Genomic DNA, 20,924 nt, shown 5'->3' on the forward strand with positions numbered 1-20,924 from the left:
TTAGGCTTTGACATTATTGCAGCATTTCTCGCAAACCTTCTTCCTTGTTCCTGGCCTCGTTAGCATTTACTTTCCCCCATATGGAACTGGGGCTGCTACCAATGCTATTATAGTGGTGGCACAACACTAATCCATCCCACTGGCTCAACTAAAATACCCATAATTCCTTCTAATCTTCCTGGGATAATGTTTTCAAGGATCTGGAGCAGGGGAAAACAAATCAACTAAGAACAAGGCAGGATTTGATTAGTTAATGAAATCAAGTGCTGGTGATACCTATATCAGCTCATATCCCTGACATGTATAACAAGATAGCCTGGTAACAGGCCTGCTGTGCACTTACGCAGGGAGCTAAGAGGTTAACGATAAAGTGCTTACCCTAATTTAATTTCATTGCTGACCACTGCCAGCAACAATAAAATGGATATAGGAAATAGCTCTTAGGAATATTACCTTGAGATTGAACCACTGTGTTTAAGATTGTTACGTTAAATGATATATATTGCTTCATCACGTAATGTGAGTCCTTTTATAATCCTGCCATTAAAGCAGCAAGGGCTTTCTGGAAGTGTTGCCAATACAGAATGTGCATTGAAATAAACTTGAGAAAACTGCAAGTTCCAAGTAATATACTGAGTTAATTATGCAATCCTTCTTTAGCGGTTAAAATAATGTTTTTCATTTACAGCCTCTTAGCTTTTTGTTACTCCATGGAGAGGCACAGAAGGCTTTTAGATTACAGACAGTAGCTCACTTTAACACCAGCCAATAAGGTTGAGGTAAAGTGCCTGTTTACTATATCACACTGCTCAAGTTTTATGTACCCCACAAATTTCTCCAATACCTTAATTGCTCGAGGGTAACCTTTGAGGGAAAGGGGAACAAAGGGGGAGCTTTTCAGATGCTCCTTATATTTTTATCCTGCACTGTTGCTTTGTAGCTCTGGTGAGGAGGCAGCCTGACATAGACTACCAAACAGTTTAATGGCAAATCTTATCCCTGTGACATCTCATATCCATAACTCTTTGTTATAGTCCATTACAAAGGAAGCCCTCTGTTCAGTAAGGAGAAAACCCATGGCTCCATGGGGAATGGCCACTGCAGAAGAGGCTAATGTATTTTAATTCCTCCATCCTTTCAGGCGTTACAGGTCATTTTTGATCGTTTTAGGTGGTCCAGACTGCCTTATGGGATCTTTCAGAAAGGTGGATTTAAGTTCTTCTTTCCAACCAGTTACGTTTTGAAACACAGGCTCAACCCCATTCGACTGCGGAGCCGTTTAGAAGATAAGATTGGGCTCCTTGTGAGGATTTGCAGGGCAAGGCACTTATTAATAGTGTAATTAATTTCCAGTAAATTGTTCTACAACCACAATTGAAAGGCAGTCAAGATAAGTGGGATATAAATTGACCGAATTTGAATGACTTGTCCTCTGGACAAAATGAACTGTGGCTTCTAAAAGAGGTAAATCTGAAGCCTCTTCTGTAAACATCTATCAAAAATAATCATAACACAATTCTTTCACAAGATTCGATTGTTAACACAATATTGTTACTCGTTTCTTTCTTGGACAAATTATTCTTAAGGACAGGAATCTCAACATATGGTTTATGGACTTATGTAGCACTTTTCTAGTCAATGCGCTTTTTACACCGCTGGTCACACTTACCCATTCACAGCAGATGGTGGGTGCTACTATTTGAAGTGTCCATCAGTATTTACTAATCCCATTCATACACATTCACACGCCGCTGACGTAGAATCAGGAGCTGCAGTGGCATCAATTTGGGGTTCAGAGTATTGCCTAAGATCACTTTGGCATTTGACTGAGCTGGGGATCGAACCCCCTGTCGTCCAGCTAATCCACAGCCACACCATATGCCCATATATATGACAATGATCATGAATTCACTTTCCTCCTTTTGTCAGTCAAACCGTAGTGTCAGGATATCAGTGGCTTATATCTTGTAAAATGAATTTGAGTACACAGGGCTTGACTGTTGTTGCCGGTTTTCAATAACTTTGATAACACCAGGCTAAATAAAGCATCAGGTCAACAAACAGCGACTGTCTTGTTAGCCTCAGGGGAATTCATTTTTAACAGTGTGATATTTCATTGATCCCTGTAGGGATTTTTTCGTCATGCCTACCCCTCTGGGGAGATCAGAGCTGGTTGCTTAAGGACATCTCAGCGAGGCATATTCTTGACTTCAGTGTGACAACTGATGGATGGGCTCTGGTGCCACAAACCTGCCCTGTTATTATTATTTTTCTCTAGAGAAGGAACACAGATTCAGTGGTGATCAGTTTGGAGGACTGACCCTAAATTGACTTTGTAGTTCTCTCTGGTGTTTTGTAAGGGCACTGCTGCAGGCATATAATGTGCTTTAGTTCTCTTTCTTAAGTAAATATAAATTTGTCAAGCCTCTCTGTTTACTGCTTTTGAGATTTTATATTGTCCCTGACAAATAAGTAAATGAATAAGGTCTACTTTGCCTTATCTACAATTCCTGGCTGTCGATGTGTTGTGCACATTTTCAAACAGAATGTTAAAAGTATTAAATTGTGACACTGCAGGAGTTTACATCATCACCACAGGAAGTGCTTTGAGATAAGAGGGGTGTCTTATTTGAGCTTGTCGGAGCTTACAAGAGACTTTATCACAAAAATGTAAACTGTAAATGGACTTGATCTTCTTCAGTGCATTTCCTGCTGCTATGTAAAGTGTCCGTCAGTATTAAATAATCCCATTCATACGCAGCTGCGGGAACACTTTGGGGCTCAGTAAAATGCTGAAGAACACTTCAACAGCGTTGAACCAGCAGGAGCTGGAAATCAAACCCTCACCTTCTTGTTGTAAGACGACAAACTCTACCACTGAGGCACAGCTGCCCCCCAATGCAAGACGAAAACGTTGCATTTGATTACATAAGGACCCATATTAATTTAATTCCATGCATTTTGGGACTAGAAAGAAATCATATTAAGATCCTTACCTTAGCTCTAACTAACAGATACAATGTAGCTCCATCATACTCAGTCGGAGCTTACTGCTTACACTCTTCTAGGACTGACAGAATAAAGATATATTTATTACAGCCTGTTTACTTTAAAAAACAAGATAAGTGGAAAACACCATTTACTTTTCTATGATAGAAGGAATGGCAAATTGTGAAACAGAAAAAGAACACAAGAAGTGAGTAAAAACTTCAGTCACACTCCAAAGGGATGTGAACAATTACCTCCAGTAATTATGGAGATCAAAGAAGACAGAAGAAGGAAAAATGTTTTCTAAACCAGCTGAAATGCTTTGATAACAGGAAAGACAAAAGGATCAAACCTGAACAGAAGCATTACAAATACATAATTGAGTGATGAATCAGGGCATGATAATATGACTGATGTATGATAAGTGTTTGCAAAAAAAAAAATGGTTTGATGGTGTTGTGTAGTCACTTTATACACAAAAAAAATCCTTTTAGCTTTTCACACTGAACATTCTGTGCAGCATGTGGCCAGTCTTTGACTAAAGCAACAGAATGCTTTTTGATACCACACTGAATAGAATCAATCAAATCAGTCTTGTACCTTTTCTGTACCTCAATCACCTGTAACCCTGTCATTCATTTTATTTTTTAAAAAGTGTTTGGTCGTCCCAAGCATCCTGCATCTCTTCGAACAAATTTCCCACATAAATGTCTTTTCGTCTTTTATCTTCTATCCTTGACTTCTGCTGAAAATGCACCAAAATGGTGCGGAATGAATGCCATTAGGTACAGTATGTCGCCTTTCAAGCTCCTCGTGCACTTGTTTTTTTGTGTACTATTCAAGGTCTTGTTGACTCTGCTGGGCTTTTAACGACGTATTCCTATACAGATCTTTTCAACACTCAATATTTCTGTTTTTTATTTTATTTGAATCTTTTAGTGTTTCTCTCCTTGTATCGCTCTTTATCACAGCAGAAAGGGTGGTGAAAGGATTTTTTTTTTTTTTTTTTTTTCTTGAACTAAAAGCACAAATCCTTTTCTTTTTGGATAGTTTCATAAAAGTAGGTGACTGAAATGAGACAAACAAAGCTCATGGATGATTCATTGTAACTGTTGCTCCAAGGCAAACCTCTCAATGTTAAAGATAACTACCACATTACAGAAGATGTTGGGGAAATATGCACACAAATGAAACACTGCCTCGTTGATGCCTTATCTTCCATATTTGGCTTTGTGTCATTCAACACCTTGTCTGGTGAAGTAGCAGCAGTACACTCTCTCTGTCAGAGGAAATCTCTCAGGCTTGACTGATGACACAAACAGATGAAATCAGTCTTTGTAATTTGGACTTGCGTGTGCAAGTTGTTAAATAGGTTTATTTTTATAACCACACAAGCTGGCAGATTGAATTGCTCTGAAAATGTACTGCTTAGTTAGATTTTTTTAGAGTAAGTGGCAAAGGTAGTGAAAATGCATAACTAAATAATACAGTTCTGCTTTAAAAGTAAATTATTCTGCATTAACCTCCATTCACAACAGTGTATTAAAGGAGCAATATGTAACTCTGATATGTTGTGTTTAAAATATGTACTGCAGACCAAATTCAAAACCTTGGAGAGAGCTGTTTCCCGCCCCCTCCTCCTCAGAGTCCATGTGCACGGCCTTAAAACCTTTCTGCATTCTCACCTCTCTCAATTTTTAAAAAGCATCTCCAATATTTATCCTAGTTTTGCCACATTTCTTAGGCTTTTTAGGTCGGGTAGAATCAGTTATATCTGAACCAGTTCGCTTGCCTGCTTTCATCGGTGCAACACCTGTTGGTTTGGCTTCTGCCTGGCAACAGAGGGGCGTCCAAAATGGTAGGTGGGGGATTGCCTTAAAACCGCCTACCTTCTCTTGTTAAACAAAAAGAGACCATTCATGGCTGGAAATAAAACATAGGGGGACTGGCTGCTGCATTGTTGTCAGAGAAGCCACTTCAACATGTTTTGTTAATGTGTTTGTTATATGATGATATAGTTAGGTCATTTTTATGGTTTATTTCAGTAAATAGCTTACATATTGGTCCTTTAAGATATACAGTATATGCTGCTTAATTGCATTACAAGCTGCATGTAGCTCAGTAATCAGAGATTCAGACAATCAGAGTTTTATGTAAAAATGGTCCTTTTAGATTTGAGTGTATTTATGTCTACAAAATCTGTCCTTACATGTTTCATATGTTATTTCAGTATGTGTAGATCCATACAGTTCTGTTAGTTACAATCCTCCTTCAACCCAATATGAGACTTCTCTCCTATGAAGTGATCTGCACTCCTCCTGTCATCTCATTGCTGAAAAATCAAACTGTATCTCTTCACACTGCGCTTCCCTTTACGTCACCCTAAAGCACAGGGAGCCAATTAAAATTCACCGAGATAAACTTGAGGCTAAAGTTGCAGTGCTTAAGGACTCTGGACTTGCTAATTTGGAAGAGATTTGTATGCACTTAAATTGTATAGAATACATATTTAGAACAACAGTCACATAACCTTCCACAAGTAGAGCTATATTTCTGTCTTCGCTAATTAACTTTACACAGACGCACTGTCAATCTGACTAATATGGTGACGTTCTTATATATGCTGTTTATCTACAGAGTTACTGTGTTGGATAATGGAAGCCTTCGGATTTCAAATGTTAGTAAAACGGATGCTGGACTCTACACGTGTGTGGCCAGAAACCAGTTTGGAGTAGCGAGCAGTGCTGGCAGCCTTCTGGTTAAAGGTAAGATATTATTTTCTTTACTAGGTTTCAGACAGCAGACCTGGTTTGTTTATTTTTATTTTTATTTTTATTTTTTATTGTATACAATAATGAACACAAATTGTAGCTGTTTCCTTGGTAACAGCTCACCCTACACTATACATTTAGTACATAAAGAATACAGTAAGAGTGATACAGACTTTTAAAACAACACAAAAGATGTCATATCAGTAACAGGCTGTTGATGTTATGTTTATGCCATGTTATGAATGACTTTTAAGTGTCTGGTGATCCTTTTGAACATCAGTCCTTTTGCTCTTGTGTTCCTCATATTAAACTAACAGATCATTTATGGTTGTCAGTATTTTGGAGGAACACAAGAAAACAAATGATCTTGCACTCTTCTCAAGAGCTGCATACACAACCGACCCGGGCTGCATTTAAAATTAACCGACACCAACCTTCACTGCCCTCTTGATGAACAAACAGTGAAGCATACTTTCTACAAAGACTGCCCTCTTTTTACCTGACCGACATCGTCCAATTAGTTGATTGGCAGAGGCAGCAGGAAGGGGAGACATGAGGCTCATTGCATTCATTTGCCTCAATGTTTAATTCATACTTTTTTTGCACTGTGGCTCACAGCCATGCCCGGCTTGTTTAAGATTTCATCCCATTTAAATTACACACTTCTGCAGTGCAATGGATTTTCTGGGTCTTTCTAAAGAGCAGAATCAACAACAGTACTCTATTAAAATGCCTTTTGGTGATTTTGCTTTACAAGTTTTTTGAATTGCAAATAAGCTTGCAAAGAAGCCCAATTTTCACACAACCCACCCCCACCCCAGCTTCTTCACATGAACCAATAGAGCTGCTTTATAGTACAGCTTTATGTACACAATAGACTTCAAATCGTTTACAAAGAAGGTGAAATGCTGGCTGAAAGCAAACCAGAGCTGTACCCACTTTTAAATTAAATCTTAAAACTGTAATTTAATCTGGTTTTTAGCATTTGTATTGTCATATTGTTGTACATGTACTTTAATGTATCCTCATATGGTGTTATGGGGTTTTATGTAGCTGATGTTTACTCTGTTTGTTTACACAAAGTCCCAATAGGGACACGAGTTGGAAATTAGCAATAGCTATAAACTCTTTATGCAGCACATCAGTTTCATGCTTTGTATTGAAACTTTGTTAAATTGCATTGTCCCGATCAAATGTGTGGTAATTTATCCATTAAGCACAGGATATTTCAGGTAAAAGGTAAAACACACAAGTATTAGGTATTGAGAGTTAAGAGACAGGTAAATAGGTTCAAAGCTTAAAGAAAATTGTATTGACATATACTTTTGATAAATATATAGATTTTATTGTTTAGTTTCTAAAACTAGGTCACAATGTCCAGAGCCCAAAGTGACATTTTTAAATTATGGTTTCTGCAGCAATACATAATCAAATTCCATAAACTTGTAGAATTCTTGGTAATGAGTAAGATATGACTTCATCAATTTCCTGAAGTACATCATAAGGTGAGAATTTGTTATGAGGTGATATCAGCCACCACTTCTTCATAGATGTTTTTATTCAGATCCAACTGAACCACAGTTCTAAGATTTAAATGTCATTATTTCAGATACAAAGGCATGAAACCCGCTTCACAGCGATTGCTATCGTGATTCAAACGTGAACATCAAAAACCTGCATACAGCTGTACAGTGAAACGGCTCTTGATTGTCGCTACATATACACTTTCATTTCATAGGGTTCCAGATTGAGAACTGCATGCACGTAGCACACTGTGGGAATGAGGGAGCCAATTTGTGATTTTCCTTCCAGTCATAACAGGAAATGAGCATGACAGCTTTGCAATCGAAGGCAGAAAGTTTAACCATACTCATTTTGCATCCGTTGCCAAACTTTCCTGAGACTTACCTGGAATGCACTGCCATGGCCAGTCGGCTCTCCTTAGGGGGTGCGAGATAAACAAGCTGGCTTGTTTTGACAGAGCTGAATATAGACCTTTACTCCCCCTGACATGCTGCATTGGCTTGCCTTTCTATTAGATGTTTATGACATGCATGCATAATTCACTGTGGACTGGTGTATGGGCCTCTCAGCCTCTGCTATATTCTGTGCACCGCAGTGCTGTTGAATGCGACACCCAGGCGAGACACACCAAAGATTATGTTAACACGCGCCACACTGAGGATGAAATAGGATGGCTTTTTGTGTCTGCACAGACAGAGCCAAATTATAGACTCAGATGCAACCTGCCCTAATGGTTGAGTTTTTTCCTTTTGTTTTGTTTATTTTACTTCCTCTCTGTCATTGGTAAGTGATATATTACACCATATTAAACTTCTGAAAGAGATGTGATGTAAGCTTAGTGCCAGACTCAAAAGTAGTTTATCTTGTTTGGCTGATCTATCAGACAGCGTCTGGCAGGGGGTGGGATTATTTTTTAAATGTGACATGTTTTCAAAATGTTTTCCTCATTGTTCAGGAAACAAAGAAATAAAAGCGGTCTATGAATGACATGTACTAATAGAAAAGTCTATCTACAGTCACAGCCCCAGCCAGGTCTCAGCAGGGACCGCCGTGGCTTGGTCAGGGATCCCGCTTGGAACAAAAGGACATTTCAGGTGGCTTCATCTGTACTCTGAAAGCAGACATACCCTCTATTAACATGCTGCTCCCTGTTTACAGAGCCATCCGTGATCACAAGTCCAGCAGGTCATCTGGACGTCACAGTTGGTGAGAGCATCGTGCTGCCCTGCCAGGTGTCACATGACCCTACGCTGGATCTCAAGTTCACCTGGTTCTTCAATGAGCAGCTCATCCACTTTGGAAGCCACTGGGCTCATTTTGAAAAAGTTGGTGGGGTAAGTGCTGCAACATTTTTACGACTTCTGTGTCTTTGTCACACTGTAGTAAAATCTGAAGAAAAGTTGAGTGTTGCAGTTTAGGAGTCCAACACAAACATCCGTACCCTCATCGGAGCTCTTCTACACAACTTTTGCAGAGTGGAGTTGTTAAAATTACATTTGAACCCTTCACTGTGGCAGAGTATATTTCAAGCATGAGATTCTAGGGTCATAACGTTTCCTGAGATAAAAAAAAACAAGCACTTCAGTATCCTCTTGACAGTCTGCATGCCTCCACTTGAACATTGTGACTCTGTGCTTGTGATTTCAACACTTAAAACAAGTTCAAGCATTTGAAAACAAGCTTTAAGTTTAGCCACAAGTGAGGGGAGGCACTCTTATACATGCTCAGAACTTCTCTCTTTACTCGCTTTGTGTCGTAGAATCATTTTCACATGTGTAAAGTACTTTAAAGTGACTCATAAGGAGACCCACCTGGAATGCATTGCTCATCAAGAGAGGGACTATTTAAACACCATTACGATTATCATTAACATATTTAGTTCTTATTCCTCTACAGCTTCATTTTCATCTTCTTAAAAGCAAAGTATCAAACACCATTCACGATGAATCAACCTGATTATATTCATTTTGTAAACAAACAATAAGGCTTGATGTGTACCTGTTCCGCTTGTTAAAAAGGCCTTCTAAATGGAGAAAAGCAACAACCAAGGAATTCATTATGCAATGCCCAGCCATGCATTGCATTTGATCATCTAAGGCCAAACATATTTTCTCTTTAATTAGTAAAAGCAATTATTAGGGTTGGCTTCTTTATCACCTCTTGCTGTTGTTGTTTTTTTCATTCGGTATGGTCATTAACAACAGCACAGAGCATTATAACAACATGTAGCTCTGCGGTTGATTCAAACATTCAACTCCTCCGCTCTGCTGATATGTTGTGTTAAGGAAAATGTCGAATTTTTGATTGTAGGGGTCAAAATATTGAAACTTTCCTGTTCTATATGAAAAGATGACTGTGCAGGCAATACAACTTAACTACTTTTATTAATATATTTTATTTTTTTATTCACTGTTAATGATGATTATTTTTAACTAAGGGAGAATAATTCATGTAGCATACAGTAAGGTGTAGGTACATGTGTATAACTACTGTAGAATTAAAACATATGAACCCTTGATGTTAGATTTTACTTTCTTTATAGTGATGTTATGAAATGCTCTGATGTGTGTTATAAAAAGGAATACAATATGCCCTCTAAAAACACAGAGTGAAGTGAAGAATATAGGTCTAAGAAGCTGACTCACATAGTGTTTCAGTTGCACTGGTTGTTATATCTGAAGGTTGTCATTTTATACCTTTAGAAATGACAGAGTAACAGGCTCTCTGGGCTCCGTGATACAGCTGAGAAGCTGGAAAAATAACACTTCAATTTGGTCCAATTATGTATCAATGGCTTTTGTTATTTTTGAACCATTCAGTTGTTAGAAAAAGTATTTCTGCAGCTTCCTTTAATCTGTAATGTACAGTACTGTATCCTACAAGAGTTTATCAAAAACAAAACCAGAAGCTTCCAGCAATTCTTACAACCCTGTCATTGTAACCAGCGTCTTGCTTTCTTGTTGGCTTTTTTTAAAACATTTTGCTGCTTCAGATAGACACATGCTGCTCCTTGTATTTTGTTGGGATAATGATTTACTGCTAGAACTGCTGTCAAAAGCTGTGATTGATAACATTGAAAATAACTTGTCCATCAAGCAAAGTCTGTTTGACTGAAGATGGAGGACATTTTTTAACAAAAAAAGATAGAAAACATCTGCAATCTATAAAGCAGGGAGATAAATGAAAGTATTGACTTGGACCTGAACATCTTGTAAATCATGTGAGCTTTAACTTAACTGACAACAATAGCTCTGCAGAGACAGACAGTAGGCCATTGACAGGTCCATGTTAATTTGTAATTTGAAAAGCCACACAACATGATTACTGTATTTCTAATGGCTTTTTTCTCAGACTTGATTTAATAAACAAGCATGGGTGACTTTTTTACCCGCTGTACATAAAATTTGGCGGAGTGCGGTATGTTTGACGGATTCCTACCCCCGTTATATTATTTTAATGATGGCAGGGAGTTTCAAAAGACTGATCGACATGCAGCAACTGAATTTTAACTCTCTAAAATGACCCTGATTATATATCAAACTAATTATCAAGTCTAATCCTGTTACACAGTCCCCTTCCTTTCATAGCTAAAACATTAACACAACATTAGCTCTTACTTTAAAGTTCAGAGCAAATAATGGATTCGGCATTGAATGGTTGTCTGTAAAGTACCGGTACATAGAATCAGAGTGAATGAAAAGTATAGAGCTGAAAGAAGTATTTCTCACTTCCCCAAAAAGATCTTCCATCAAAAATGATCATGAAAACTTTCACTCAGTCACTTGAAGAGTCCCTGGACTTGTGTTGAATGTGATAAACTGAATGCCAAATAAATTCCCCAGTGGCAGTGCACATGTTTCTGCTGTCCTTTTACTTCAATTATAAACTTCAGATGCTGGCATTTTACTTTTCTTTCCCTGACTTCTGCACTTAGCGCTCTTCTGGAGACATCATGATCCGGAACATTCAACTGAGGCATGCTGGGAAATATACGTGTGCCGTTCAGACCAAGGTGGACAGTGTCTCTATTGCTACTGATGTGGTAGTCAGAGGTAAGGATGTCCCTCACACCACATGTTAAAAAAAAATCTAAACTTCATGTCAGATTTGTTGTTGAACACTTATCAGTTATTTAGCATACAATTATGACCCCAGCATTTTGAACCACTGCTAATACAGGCACCCTTCTCTCTATTATACATCATCCTGTGTGACTGAACTGTGACCAAATACCCCCCCCCCCCAGGTCCTCCAGGCCCTCCTGTGGACTGTCAGGTGACTGATGTGACAGAGACCACTGCCTCTGTGTCCTGGGGACCTGGGATGGACAACCACAGCCCCATCCTCAGCTTCACCATCCAGGCCAGAACGCCTTTCTCTCTCGGGTGGCAGGCTGTTACTACTGGTACGTTGGTTTTATCCAACAGTCTGTGTGTAGGGGGTGTTAATAGAAAGTTAACTGTGTAGGTAAAACTGAGCTGTGCATGTTTTGTATCATTTTCAAACAGACACATGAAATAACGGTAAATGACACATCTGCACTTTGGCTTGTGTTCAATGGTAGATCTTGCAGGGCTTTGATAAAAGGTTATTTCTGTGTTGTGTCTCAGTTCCTGAGATGCTCGGGGGGAAGCAACTGTCAGCCACTGTCATTGACTTGAGTCCCTGGGTGGAGTACGAGTTCAGAGTCCTGGCAACCAACAGCATCGGAACAGGAGAGCCCAGCAAACCCTCCAAAAAGGCCCGCACCAAAGAAATGTGTATGTATCAGAAGCTGATTACATTTCTCACTGCTGTCAACCACGGCAAAAAATTGTTTGCAAAGTATGCACATAATACATAGTGTGATCCTACTTCAGGAAGGCAATTAGATCCCTTCAAAGAACTTTATTTCACCAGTGCATTTCAGAGAATTCTCTGCTTCCTCACGGCACACAACAAATCAATGAACTGAATTCACAACAAATATGTTTATGGCTGGCAGCTTCACTTTGACAGCTTTACCCGTGTTGTTTGAGAGGGAGAAACTATTCCTCTTTCAGGTAGTGTAAAGAAGATGCATTATGTTTGGTGGAGAAGCAGCATCCAACAAATCCTGTGTTAAGAGTGAATTTAAATGACATCTAGTTTAAGATTTTATAATCATGTCATCCAATCCAAATGTGAAAATCAGTCTGTGTAACACATTGATGCAGGTACACTCATCTACTTACACATCTGCACAGAGTAGCACACTTTTACATATGAACACAATATATTTATATACATTTACATTAACACAGAAAGCAATACCAAAATAACAGGTTTGGTTGCATTCTGGGTATTGCAGTTGCCAGGTTTTGACAGAGAATAACAGAATGCTTGGAATGCAATAGATGACCCCTCTGGTTTTGCTGCTTTTAATTTGTCCTTTCTGAGTCTGACAATGATAAAGTAGTTCCATGTTTACTGAGTGAGGTACTCTTTAGAGTACAAACTTAAAAAACCTAGCCCTCTATTAGTTGGACATGTTTATTCCCCACAACAAAAAACCGAGTCCTCCTACATTATATTTTGTATCAGTGATAACTTCATTTTATGTTACCAGACTTAGTTAACTGATACTGAGTTAACATTAATAGTGTGGTGTCTCTGAAAGTGAGATATGTTGACTTTGCACTACTTAAATAAAAAAGGACCCGACTTGACTATACAGAGTGTATCTTCTTACTCTGTGGTTGATCTCTTAGTACCCAGGGTGACTCCCGGCAGAGTGAATGGCGGAGGTGGTGGACGTTCAGAGCTGGTGATCACTTGGGAGGTAAAGATCTGTTTTTATATATATTTTGATTATAGATGCTTTAAAGCACTTTCTGCGCTTTGACTCAGGATACATTGATCTGTGTTTGTAATTGCTCTGTGATTCATTTCTGTAACTTTTTAAATGTTCTGCTGTCTGTCTTGGCCAGGACTATCTTGTAAATTAGATATTTAATCTCAATAGAGTTTTCCTGGTTAAATACATTTTAATATGTTTTTTTTATAAATGAATTAAATATTGTTTAATTGTTTCAGTTAGCGATATGAGTATATTTGTCCTCATCTGCTACATCTATTCAGATAACAGAAATGGACTTTGGTGTAAAAAGATGTTATATTTATTTGACATGTAGGATGTTGACTCTTTCATACTGATGCTGATATCACACAAAACAAGGGTGACAATGTTGCTTTGGAAAGTAAGCTTTAATATACTGTAATTCTTCTAGGATTTCTGGCTTCACTTTCATTAGGGATTTCTCTAAATGTGAAACTGGAATATAATATGTATGAAGAACAACTTTACAGCTCTGTTGGAAAGATTTTTTTTATTCCCCTCAATATAAAAACACTTAACCAGACAGAGTTCAGGCAGGGTCTTAAAGTACAGTACCAACCTCAGCACTTTTTCTCTAACTGCCCTAATCCCTGCATAGCTTCATTTCTTTTTTTTTTGAAGTATTAATATCTGTAGGACCAGTCATCTTGAGTCATCCCTCTGAGTCATTCTCATACTTCCTTAGCCTGTTCCTGAGGAGCTGCAGAGCGGTCCAGGCTTTGGCTATGTGGTGGCTTTCCGCCCACTCGGGGCGCCGGGCTGGATGCAGGCTGCTGTCACATCTCCAGACTCCTCAAGATATGTCTTCAAGAATGAGAGTATCCCTCCCTTCTCCCCCTACCAAATCAAAGTCGGGGTGTACAACAACAAGGGGGAGGGACCTTTCAGTCCAGTGACCACCATCTACTCAGCAGAGGAAGGTTTGTACTATGATAACCAAAAGCAAAGTATTACCTTAACTCAATGTACAGCACTAACTCTGTTATAAGGATAAGAAGTAGAAGTCTTAGTTTAGATATACATTCCAGTTTAAATAACTGTCAATTTGAACACATGCTGATGAAAAACCATGCATTTAAAGGTGGAGCAATAAGTCCCTAGTTGAAACGTTTCAATTTTGAATAACTTTCACTTTGAGTGAATGATTTATCTTCTCTATTATTGGCACAGAGAATCTATCCTGTTAAGAAAAAGATTTTTCTGATTTTTTTATGACAAAGATCATTTCATCAATGATTTGTTTGGTACTGAAAACACCAACATCCAACCGGATTATATCATCCAAACACAGTCTAATGAAATACAATCAAATGTTTATGAGAGATACACTTTTACCCTTTTGTTACAAGGGGAGTTTTTTTTTAATCAAAGTTTTATTTATAAAGCTTTAAGTCATGACATGTAATATGCTTATTGTTTTTCTGAGAAAACTTTTCTGTACACAAGTTTTCAAGGTCTGTCATATTTAGTTCTGGTGAGAGACTGATGCCCTGAAGCCACAGGCAGGCAGTGGCAGCATTAGAAAGTGTTGGTTTGGCGCTTACACGAACAAAAGAATAATGCTGAATGGTAATTCATTTCTTATGCCCCTAAGGTTTGTTTATTATAATTCCCCAAGCACAAACCTCGATTTTTTTTAATTGTCTTGTAAAAATGTACATGTACAGGAATAATCTTTTGTTTCTGACTAAGTAACAAGTTATTTGACAGCGAGCTCCAACACAGACACTAGTTCTAGATATTGTGGTTTTTTTTTGTAAAACAAGCTAGAAAAGTTACAATTTCATATTTTTAAATAATATCAACTTTTGCACCCAAAAATGAAACAGGACTTAATGTCGATGTAGACCCTCCTCCTAATATGTAATATGGGTGTATTGGATGGAGCTGCAGTATATTAAGTAAGTAATACTGTAGACGTGGGAGTACTAAGTCTTTGTCTTCTTACGTATCATCACTATTCTGTGTACCTTGCAGAGCCCAGCAGAGCTCCAGGGAGGCTGAGGGCGAAGAGTGTATCGGCGTCAGAGGTGGAGGTCACCTGGAAGCCACTGGCCTGGAGCAACAACCGCAGACGCATCCTGGGCTACGAGGTCAAACCAGCACAAACCCACACACTAGAAATAACAGAAATATAGGGAACAGTGCCAACAGCTAATGGCATTATGTGCTTTTTAATTGAATAACCTTTTTGTATTTTTGTCCATTCAAGTAGTAAACTTTAGTACTGGTGAATTTCTTCAGCATGCAAACCCAAGAATGTTCTGTTAAACATGTAAATGTTCAGTTAGAAACCAGACCTGTTCTCCTAAAATAAAACCTGTGTGTTTGTGCGTTTGTAGTTACAGTACTGGAGTGAAAGGCAGAAGCAGGACACAGCCAGTGTGATCAGGACAGTGGGGAATAAAACTTCAGTACTCATCAGGGATCTGGAGGGCAGCAGTACCTATTACCTGTCCCTGCGGGCTTACAACAGCGCTGGAGTTGGTCCACAGACTGTCATAGTCAATGTCACAACCAAGAAACCACGTAAGGGCTCAGAACATATTATGAAGTACTGTCTGTGTCTTCTGTCAGTGTTTTCCCCCTCTAGCTAAAGGAACACGGTCCCTTTCGGTATATATACTCACTCTGCCAATAATTTTTCACCGTAGGAGTGAAAGCAGGGAATATTTAGGGACCATGTTGAGGTTTCTTGTTGATCAACTGTAATATTTATGAGACACCCAGGAGCTGGATAGCTGAAGGCACTTACCACACAAAGGCAGCAGCAGTTTGACTCCTGGCCAGGGGATTTTTGTTGCCTGTCATACCCCTCTCTCATTTTTTTTCTTCGTATTTCTGTCACTCTGAACTGTCAAAATGAAGCCTAAGATGCCAAAAGAAAATGTGTTCCCGACCAATACATTTTTTTAAACCTGAGGCATATACATAGATGAGTTAAAGCAATTTTCCAGCTTATCAGACATTTAGAGGACATATTCTAACATATAAACTTGCATTTTCACATTAGTTCACATTGTTTGTAATTGATCCTCTTTCCTCTGCATGATTCTTTGATTCTTGTCTACTTTGTAAGTCTTTCACTAACATACTTTTTATGTATGAGAGAGATGTCATATAGCCATCTTTCATTTGATAGACGGTGCATATCTTTGATGTAAATGGATGTAGAATTTATGGTCAGACTGTGCCATGTGACATGCAGGCTTTACTCAAAATGATGAGCTGTCTCCTGCTTAGACATAAACAGAGCCTAAATGAACTCCTCTTTACATTTCACAGTTTTCTTCCTATATTTCACTAAGATGCGAGCGAGCAAAGAGTATGAGCTTGCAGAGCACTGGAGTCTAACAAAACAAGGGACCAATCATTAAAACAATGATTCATGGAAACACTAGGGATGAAAAACGTCATGTTGTGTCACAGATGTTCTGCATATTATGTTCATATTAGCTGACATTAATTAACGTCGCAGTTATATCACATCTGTTACACACTTTGCCCAGCCAGCCCCCTCACAAACAGCCAAATGTAAGTCTGTTCTCACTCCAACACACAAGTACACACAAGTACACACATATTCCTCGAGTCAGTGCTCACCACTAACGGTATGATAAACTGATAATGAGAAATCTCCTTCATGCTGAGTTGGTTCTGGACTTTACTGTTTATTGACCGGTTCGCTTCTTGTTTTTCTCCCACCTCTTCCTGTCCTTCTCCTCCCCTCTTCGTCCTCCCCCAGCTCCGAGTCAGGCCCCGGACAAAATCATGTGGAACACCTCCAACTCCAAGGTCATCCTGAGGTGGGACCAAGTGCACGCTCTGGAAAACGAGTCAGAAGTCACAGGATATAAGGTAAAAAAAAAGTTTTGCACCTCTCTTCTTAAACTGGATTAGCTCCATCTCTTTCAAGTGAATAGCTGCTTCATTGCAATTTAATTGGTTATACAGAAATCCATGTACCTCCTGTATTATTCTGAAGCCGTGTATTAATCCCATTTTAAAGTCTTAAATTGCCCATTTTCCTCAGAATAACAATCCCTTGATGAGCCTTTCCACATCATTTCAGCCACACATAAAAATCTATAACTTCTCTGATTGTTGCTCAAGGGGGAGCTGTACTGTAGGGTGCAATTCTATCTGCAACTGAAAAATCAGTATTGATGCATTTCTACATTCCCCTTATCTGTGCTGTCTCCTGCAGTGGTCAAATTCATATCTACGTTCGGATTAATTATTGTTAGTGTCACAAAGCACATCACTTTTTATGGAACTGTCCGACAGAAACAGACGCAGAGATTCAGATATATATTTCAACAAGAACACTCTGAAGCCGCTCTTATGATGATGTACTTGGAAGGACTCCATGCCATGCCTCACACTGCCATCATCTTTCCCTCTGTTCTTCCTGCAGGTGATGTACAGCCAGGACAAACACAGCCGTCCCAGCGTGGTGGAGACGAACACCACCTCCTTGGAGTTGTCGCTGCCAGTCAACCAGGACTACGTCATCCAGATTAAACCCTTCAGTGAGGGAGGGGAAGGCAGCAGCAGCCGCCAAATCACCATTCCCAAGATAGCAGGTGAGACAATGTTGAGATATAAAACATAACAGGTTGTCAGCTTTTCATTGCAACAGTTTGTTTACAGTTTTTCATCTTACTAAATTGACTTTTCCTTTGTAAGACAATTCCCAATGGACAGACAAGGAATGTAACATTGTTGCTATTAAAGTGTGAAAATGCACTCTAGCACCCTAAATACAGTATCTTGAATAAAGATGAATTCATGCGTCGGGAGCTGGTTCTTTAGATGCTACTGCCTGCAGAGATGTTGTATCTCGTGGTATCTCTCTTTGTTCATTAAATGTCACTTCAAAATTATCTTCAAATAAGCCTTCTCTCTTCGCAGCTAAGTTTGAATGTTTTGTGTTAACAGTTGTCTTCGAAAAAAAACTACAGTCTCTTATCCTCAGTCGGAAAAGTCTATATCATCAAACAACAAAATGGTCTCAGACATACAAAGAGTTTTGCCAGTCGCTCGGGTGGTTTGAGAGTGTCCTTTTCCTTTTCAATCTACTGTGTCTGTTGCTGTGCCCACCACACATGTCCTCTAACTATGCCCCGTAACTGAGCATGGCGCACCAGTGCCATCTATGGCTACAGTTTTGTATTCACACCACACTGTAGTTCTTTGTACTGAATGCATGTTATAAGGATTACTTTTATTCTTTTTATTTTTTTACTGTGGTAGGTTATATCATTTGTATATTTATATGTTAAGGACTTTACGGTCCAAAACAAAATGAAAGCCATGTATTCACCATTTACTTCATTCTTATTTGTTTGTGTATTTCAGGCTCCATAGCCATGGGAGCAGCCCCTCGGTCTTCGGCATGTTTCATTGTCCACCTTGCAGCGTTAATCCTCACAGTGAGGACTGTGCTATGACAAACATTTGCAGGAACCAGGCTGTACAGCTGCTTATTAAGAGGAGAACCAGCAGGTCAATGACAACAAGAGGCTGACTGCCACTTCTCCACCTGCCCTCTTCCCCACCCTGCCGTGTCTTCACTCTTCTTTCTACAGAGAATCGCTCTGTGAGGAAGGTTCTTTCCCTCCACCCTTCTGAAGGAGTTAGTGAAAGGAAACTGGCTCTTTCAGACGTTGCTTTTATGGAAATGAAAGGATGCGTGACAGCACTACAGTCCTTTTGAAGATGTTTTGCCCTTTGCTTTCTTCTTACCAGGAACCCAAGGATATTCTCAAATGGTTTTAACCTCGGAGGGCCGCTGGTGTCTGATGCACTAAAGGATATGTATATGTTTTCTTTGTGGGGCTGTGCGAGCTCTGTTTAATGGATATGTTTGTACCTCTGAACTTTTCTTGGATGATTTTATCCTAACTGGAGATGGAGGATACCTAAAGCCCTTACATAGCTCATATTTATGTGAGTGAGAAGAAGAAAGAGAAGAAATGGGTGGCGTCTTTTCCCTCCTCTCTTTGGACTGTCCTTGGAAAGCTCCCTGCTATGTCTAAGAAGAAAAAAAAAACAACTGTTACTAATCCCTTCACCAGGGAGCTGAGCCTCATTGCTTTATGACAAACCAGAATATGGGACCTTTGTAACTTTGCCTGGATTTTATTCATGCTTTTACGTTACATCCCAACGTCAAAGTTGCCATGAAACTGACTGTAACCAAAGGTATTGAGCCTAAAAGGTTCAGTTCCATCTGTTGTATCATTTGTGAGAAAATGCAGCGTGTACACCCCCAGTATGGCTTCCATTGTAAACAGCAGGCTTGTGTTGATTAATTGATGTCTTACCTTCCTTCCTCATTCATGTTAAGTGTTTAACAGAGGCGCGCTGAGCAGTGCAGTCCACATTGCTACACACTGTATGTATGAAATCCTCAGGTCCCAAATGAGCCTTAAGTCTTATGATTATCCTCCATGTTGTTATTATTCTGAAGTCCTTTATTTATTTCTGTCCTCTGTTTATCCACATCGTGGTTTGGCTCACTCATTATATCATTTATGAATAACTGACCTTACTGTAATCTCTGTTGAGATTTTACACTTTTGTTACTTTTACATCATATTTGGGCATTTTGGGCTCAGAAAAAAAACAGGCCTTTGTCCCCTCTCCTTCATGATGAGCATTGTAATACAGTACAAGCGCCAGTGATGGCTGACTTTTCTAACATGGCGTGTTATAAAGTATGGATGGTGTTTTCCCATCAGCTGCTGTTTGGCGTGGGATCGGTCAGTGTATGTACCCTACGCTGCTTCGGATGTCTGAACAGATCAAACTGCTTTTAATAAACATGATGCCATTTTCCTCATCTCTTCCTTTGATTTCAAGATCCCACCACTGGAGGTTTTTTAGTAAAACTCGTGTGATCTCACTTAGAAAAAATAACCTTACAAGTCATCATTAAGGTAAGTTTCTTTCCGTCAAACTTCTTCTCAGGCTGAGAATAAAGTTGGAAAAAAAAAAAAAAAAAGTCACCTTGTCTGAATTTCTAAAGACAAAACTTCAGCAGACCTTCTTAGTATTTAACAAGCCTGTGTGGAACTTATCTGTGCTGATCTTGTCCTGTACATTCACAGTCTTTGTTTAAACAGTCTAAGTGCATCATTAGCTGCCTCAGATCAAGAGCTCTTATCAAGACATGGTCTTATATTAATTGAATGGGGAATGTTAACAGGCTGAAAGAAAACTTTCAGGAGAAGTTCATTATTAATAGTACTTTGGTCAGGAGGAGAATATGGCACACGTAAACTTCAGTTGTAAAAAGAAGTTTCTGAAGTTTACACTTTTTTCCCCCCTTTTCTAAGGTAAGTCCAGCATGCAATTTACCTCAAGCTCTTACTGTATTCTGTTGTAAACCTCTCCAATTGCCTGAACATTGAGCATCACACTAAACTCCTCCTGATTCTGCACATACATCTGCCGGAAGAAGAAACTTTACTCCTGCAAGGCTATGAAGACCAGCTCGGAGGCCCTGCGCATAAACCAGGTGTGGTGGTTGGCGAGGGTACTCTTGTAGGCCTCCCGACACCGCGCCGAGGGACTGCTGAGCTGGCCTACCACAGGGCAGGAGAGAGAGAGGAGAACACTTATCTTTGTTTTCCTTCTTTGGATCAATACTTTGTCAACAGATACTCATAGGTGCAATCAATATCTACAGATCTATACATTTTGTCACTTCCTTGAAATTGGTTTGGTGCTGTCCACTGGAAAGAGAGCATCTATACTGAGTTTTCTCAGGAAATAAA

General features: G+C 39.2%; 1 protein-coding gene across 4 annotated transcripts in view; it reads left to right on the plus strand.

Annotated features, from left to right (window-relative positions):
* cntn3a.1 (contactin 3a, tandem duplicate 1) overlaps positions 1 to 19,987 on the plus strand; it is a 75,020-nt gene extending 55,033 nt beyond the window's left edge. For all 4 annotated transcript variants that reach the window (XM_020632314.2, XM_020632312.2, XM_020632311.2 and 1 more), the window contains exons 12-23: positions 5,626 to 5,753; positions 8,442 to 8,617; positions 11,218 to 11,335; positions 11,530 to 11,688; positions 11,894 to 12,043; positions 13,013 to 13,083; positions 13,826 to 14,060; positions 15,118 to 15,233; positions 15,483 to 15,669; positions 16,886 to 16,998; positions 17,558 to 17,726; positions 18,502 to 19,987. In XM_020632314.2, the coding sequence (XP_020487970.1) occupies positions 5,626 to 5,753; positions 8,442 to 8,617; positions 11,218 to 11,335; positions 11,530 to 11,688; positions 11,894 to 12,043; positions 13,013 to 13,083; positions 13,826 to 14,060; positions 15,118 to 15,233; positions 15,483 to 15,669; positions 16,886 to 16,998; positions 17,558 to 17,726; positions 18,502 to 18,593 (1,714 nt within the window). In that variant the 3' untranslated portion in view covers positions 18,594 to 19,987. The remainder of the gene's footprint in view (positions 1 to 5,625; positions 5,754 to 8,441; positions 8,618 to 11,217; positions 11,336 to 11,529; positions 11,689 to 11,893; positions 12,044 to 13,012; positions 13,084 to 13,825; positions 14,061 to 15,117; positions 15,234 to 15,482; positions 15,670 to 16,885; positions 16,999 to 17,557; positions 17,727 to 18,501) is intronic.
* The last annotated feature ends 937 nt before the right edge of the window (positions 19,988 to 20,924 follow it).

This window comes from Labrus bergylta, chromosome 12 (assembly GCF_963930695.1).
Source record: "Labrus bergylta chromosome 12, fLabBer1.1, whole genome shotgun sequence".
Lineage (NCBI taxonomy): Eukaryota > Metazoa > Chordata > Actinopteri > Labriformes > Labridae > Labrus > Labrus bergylta.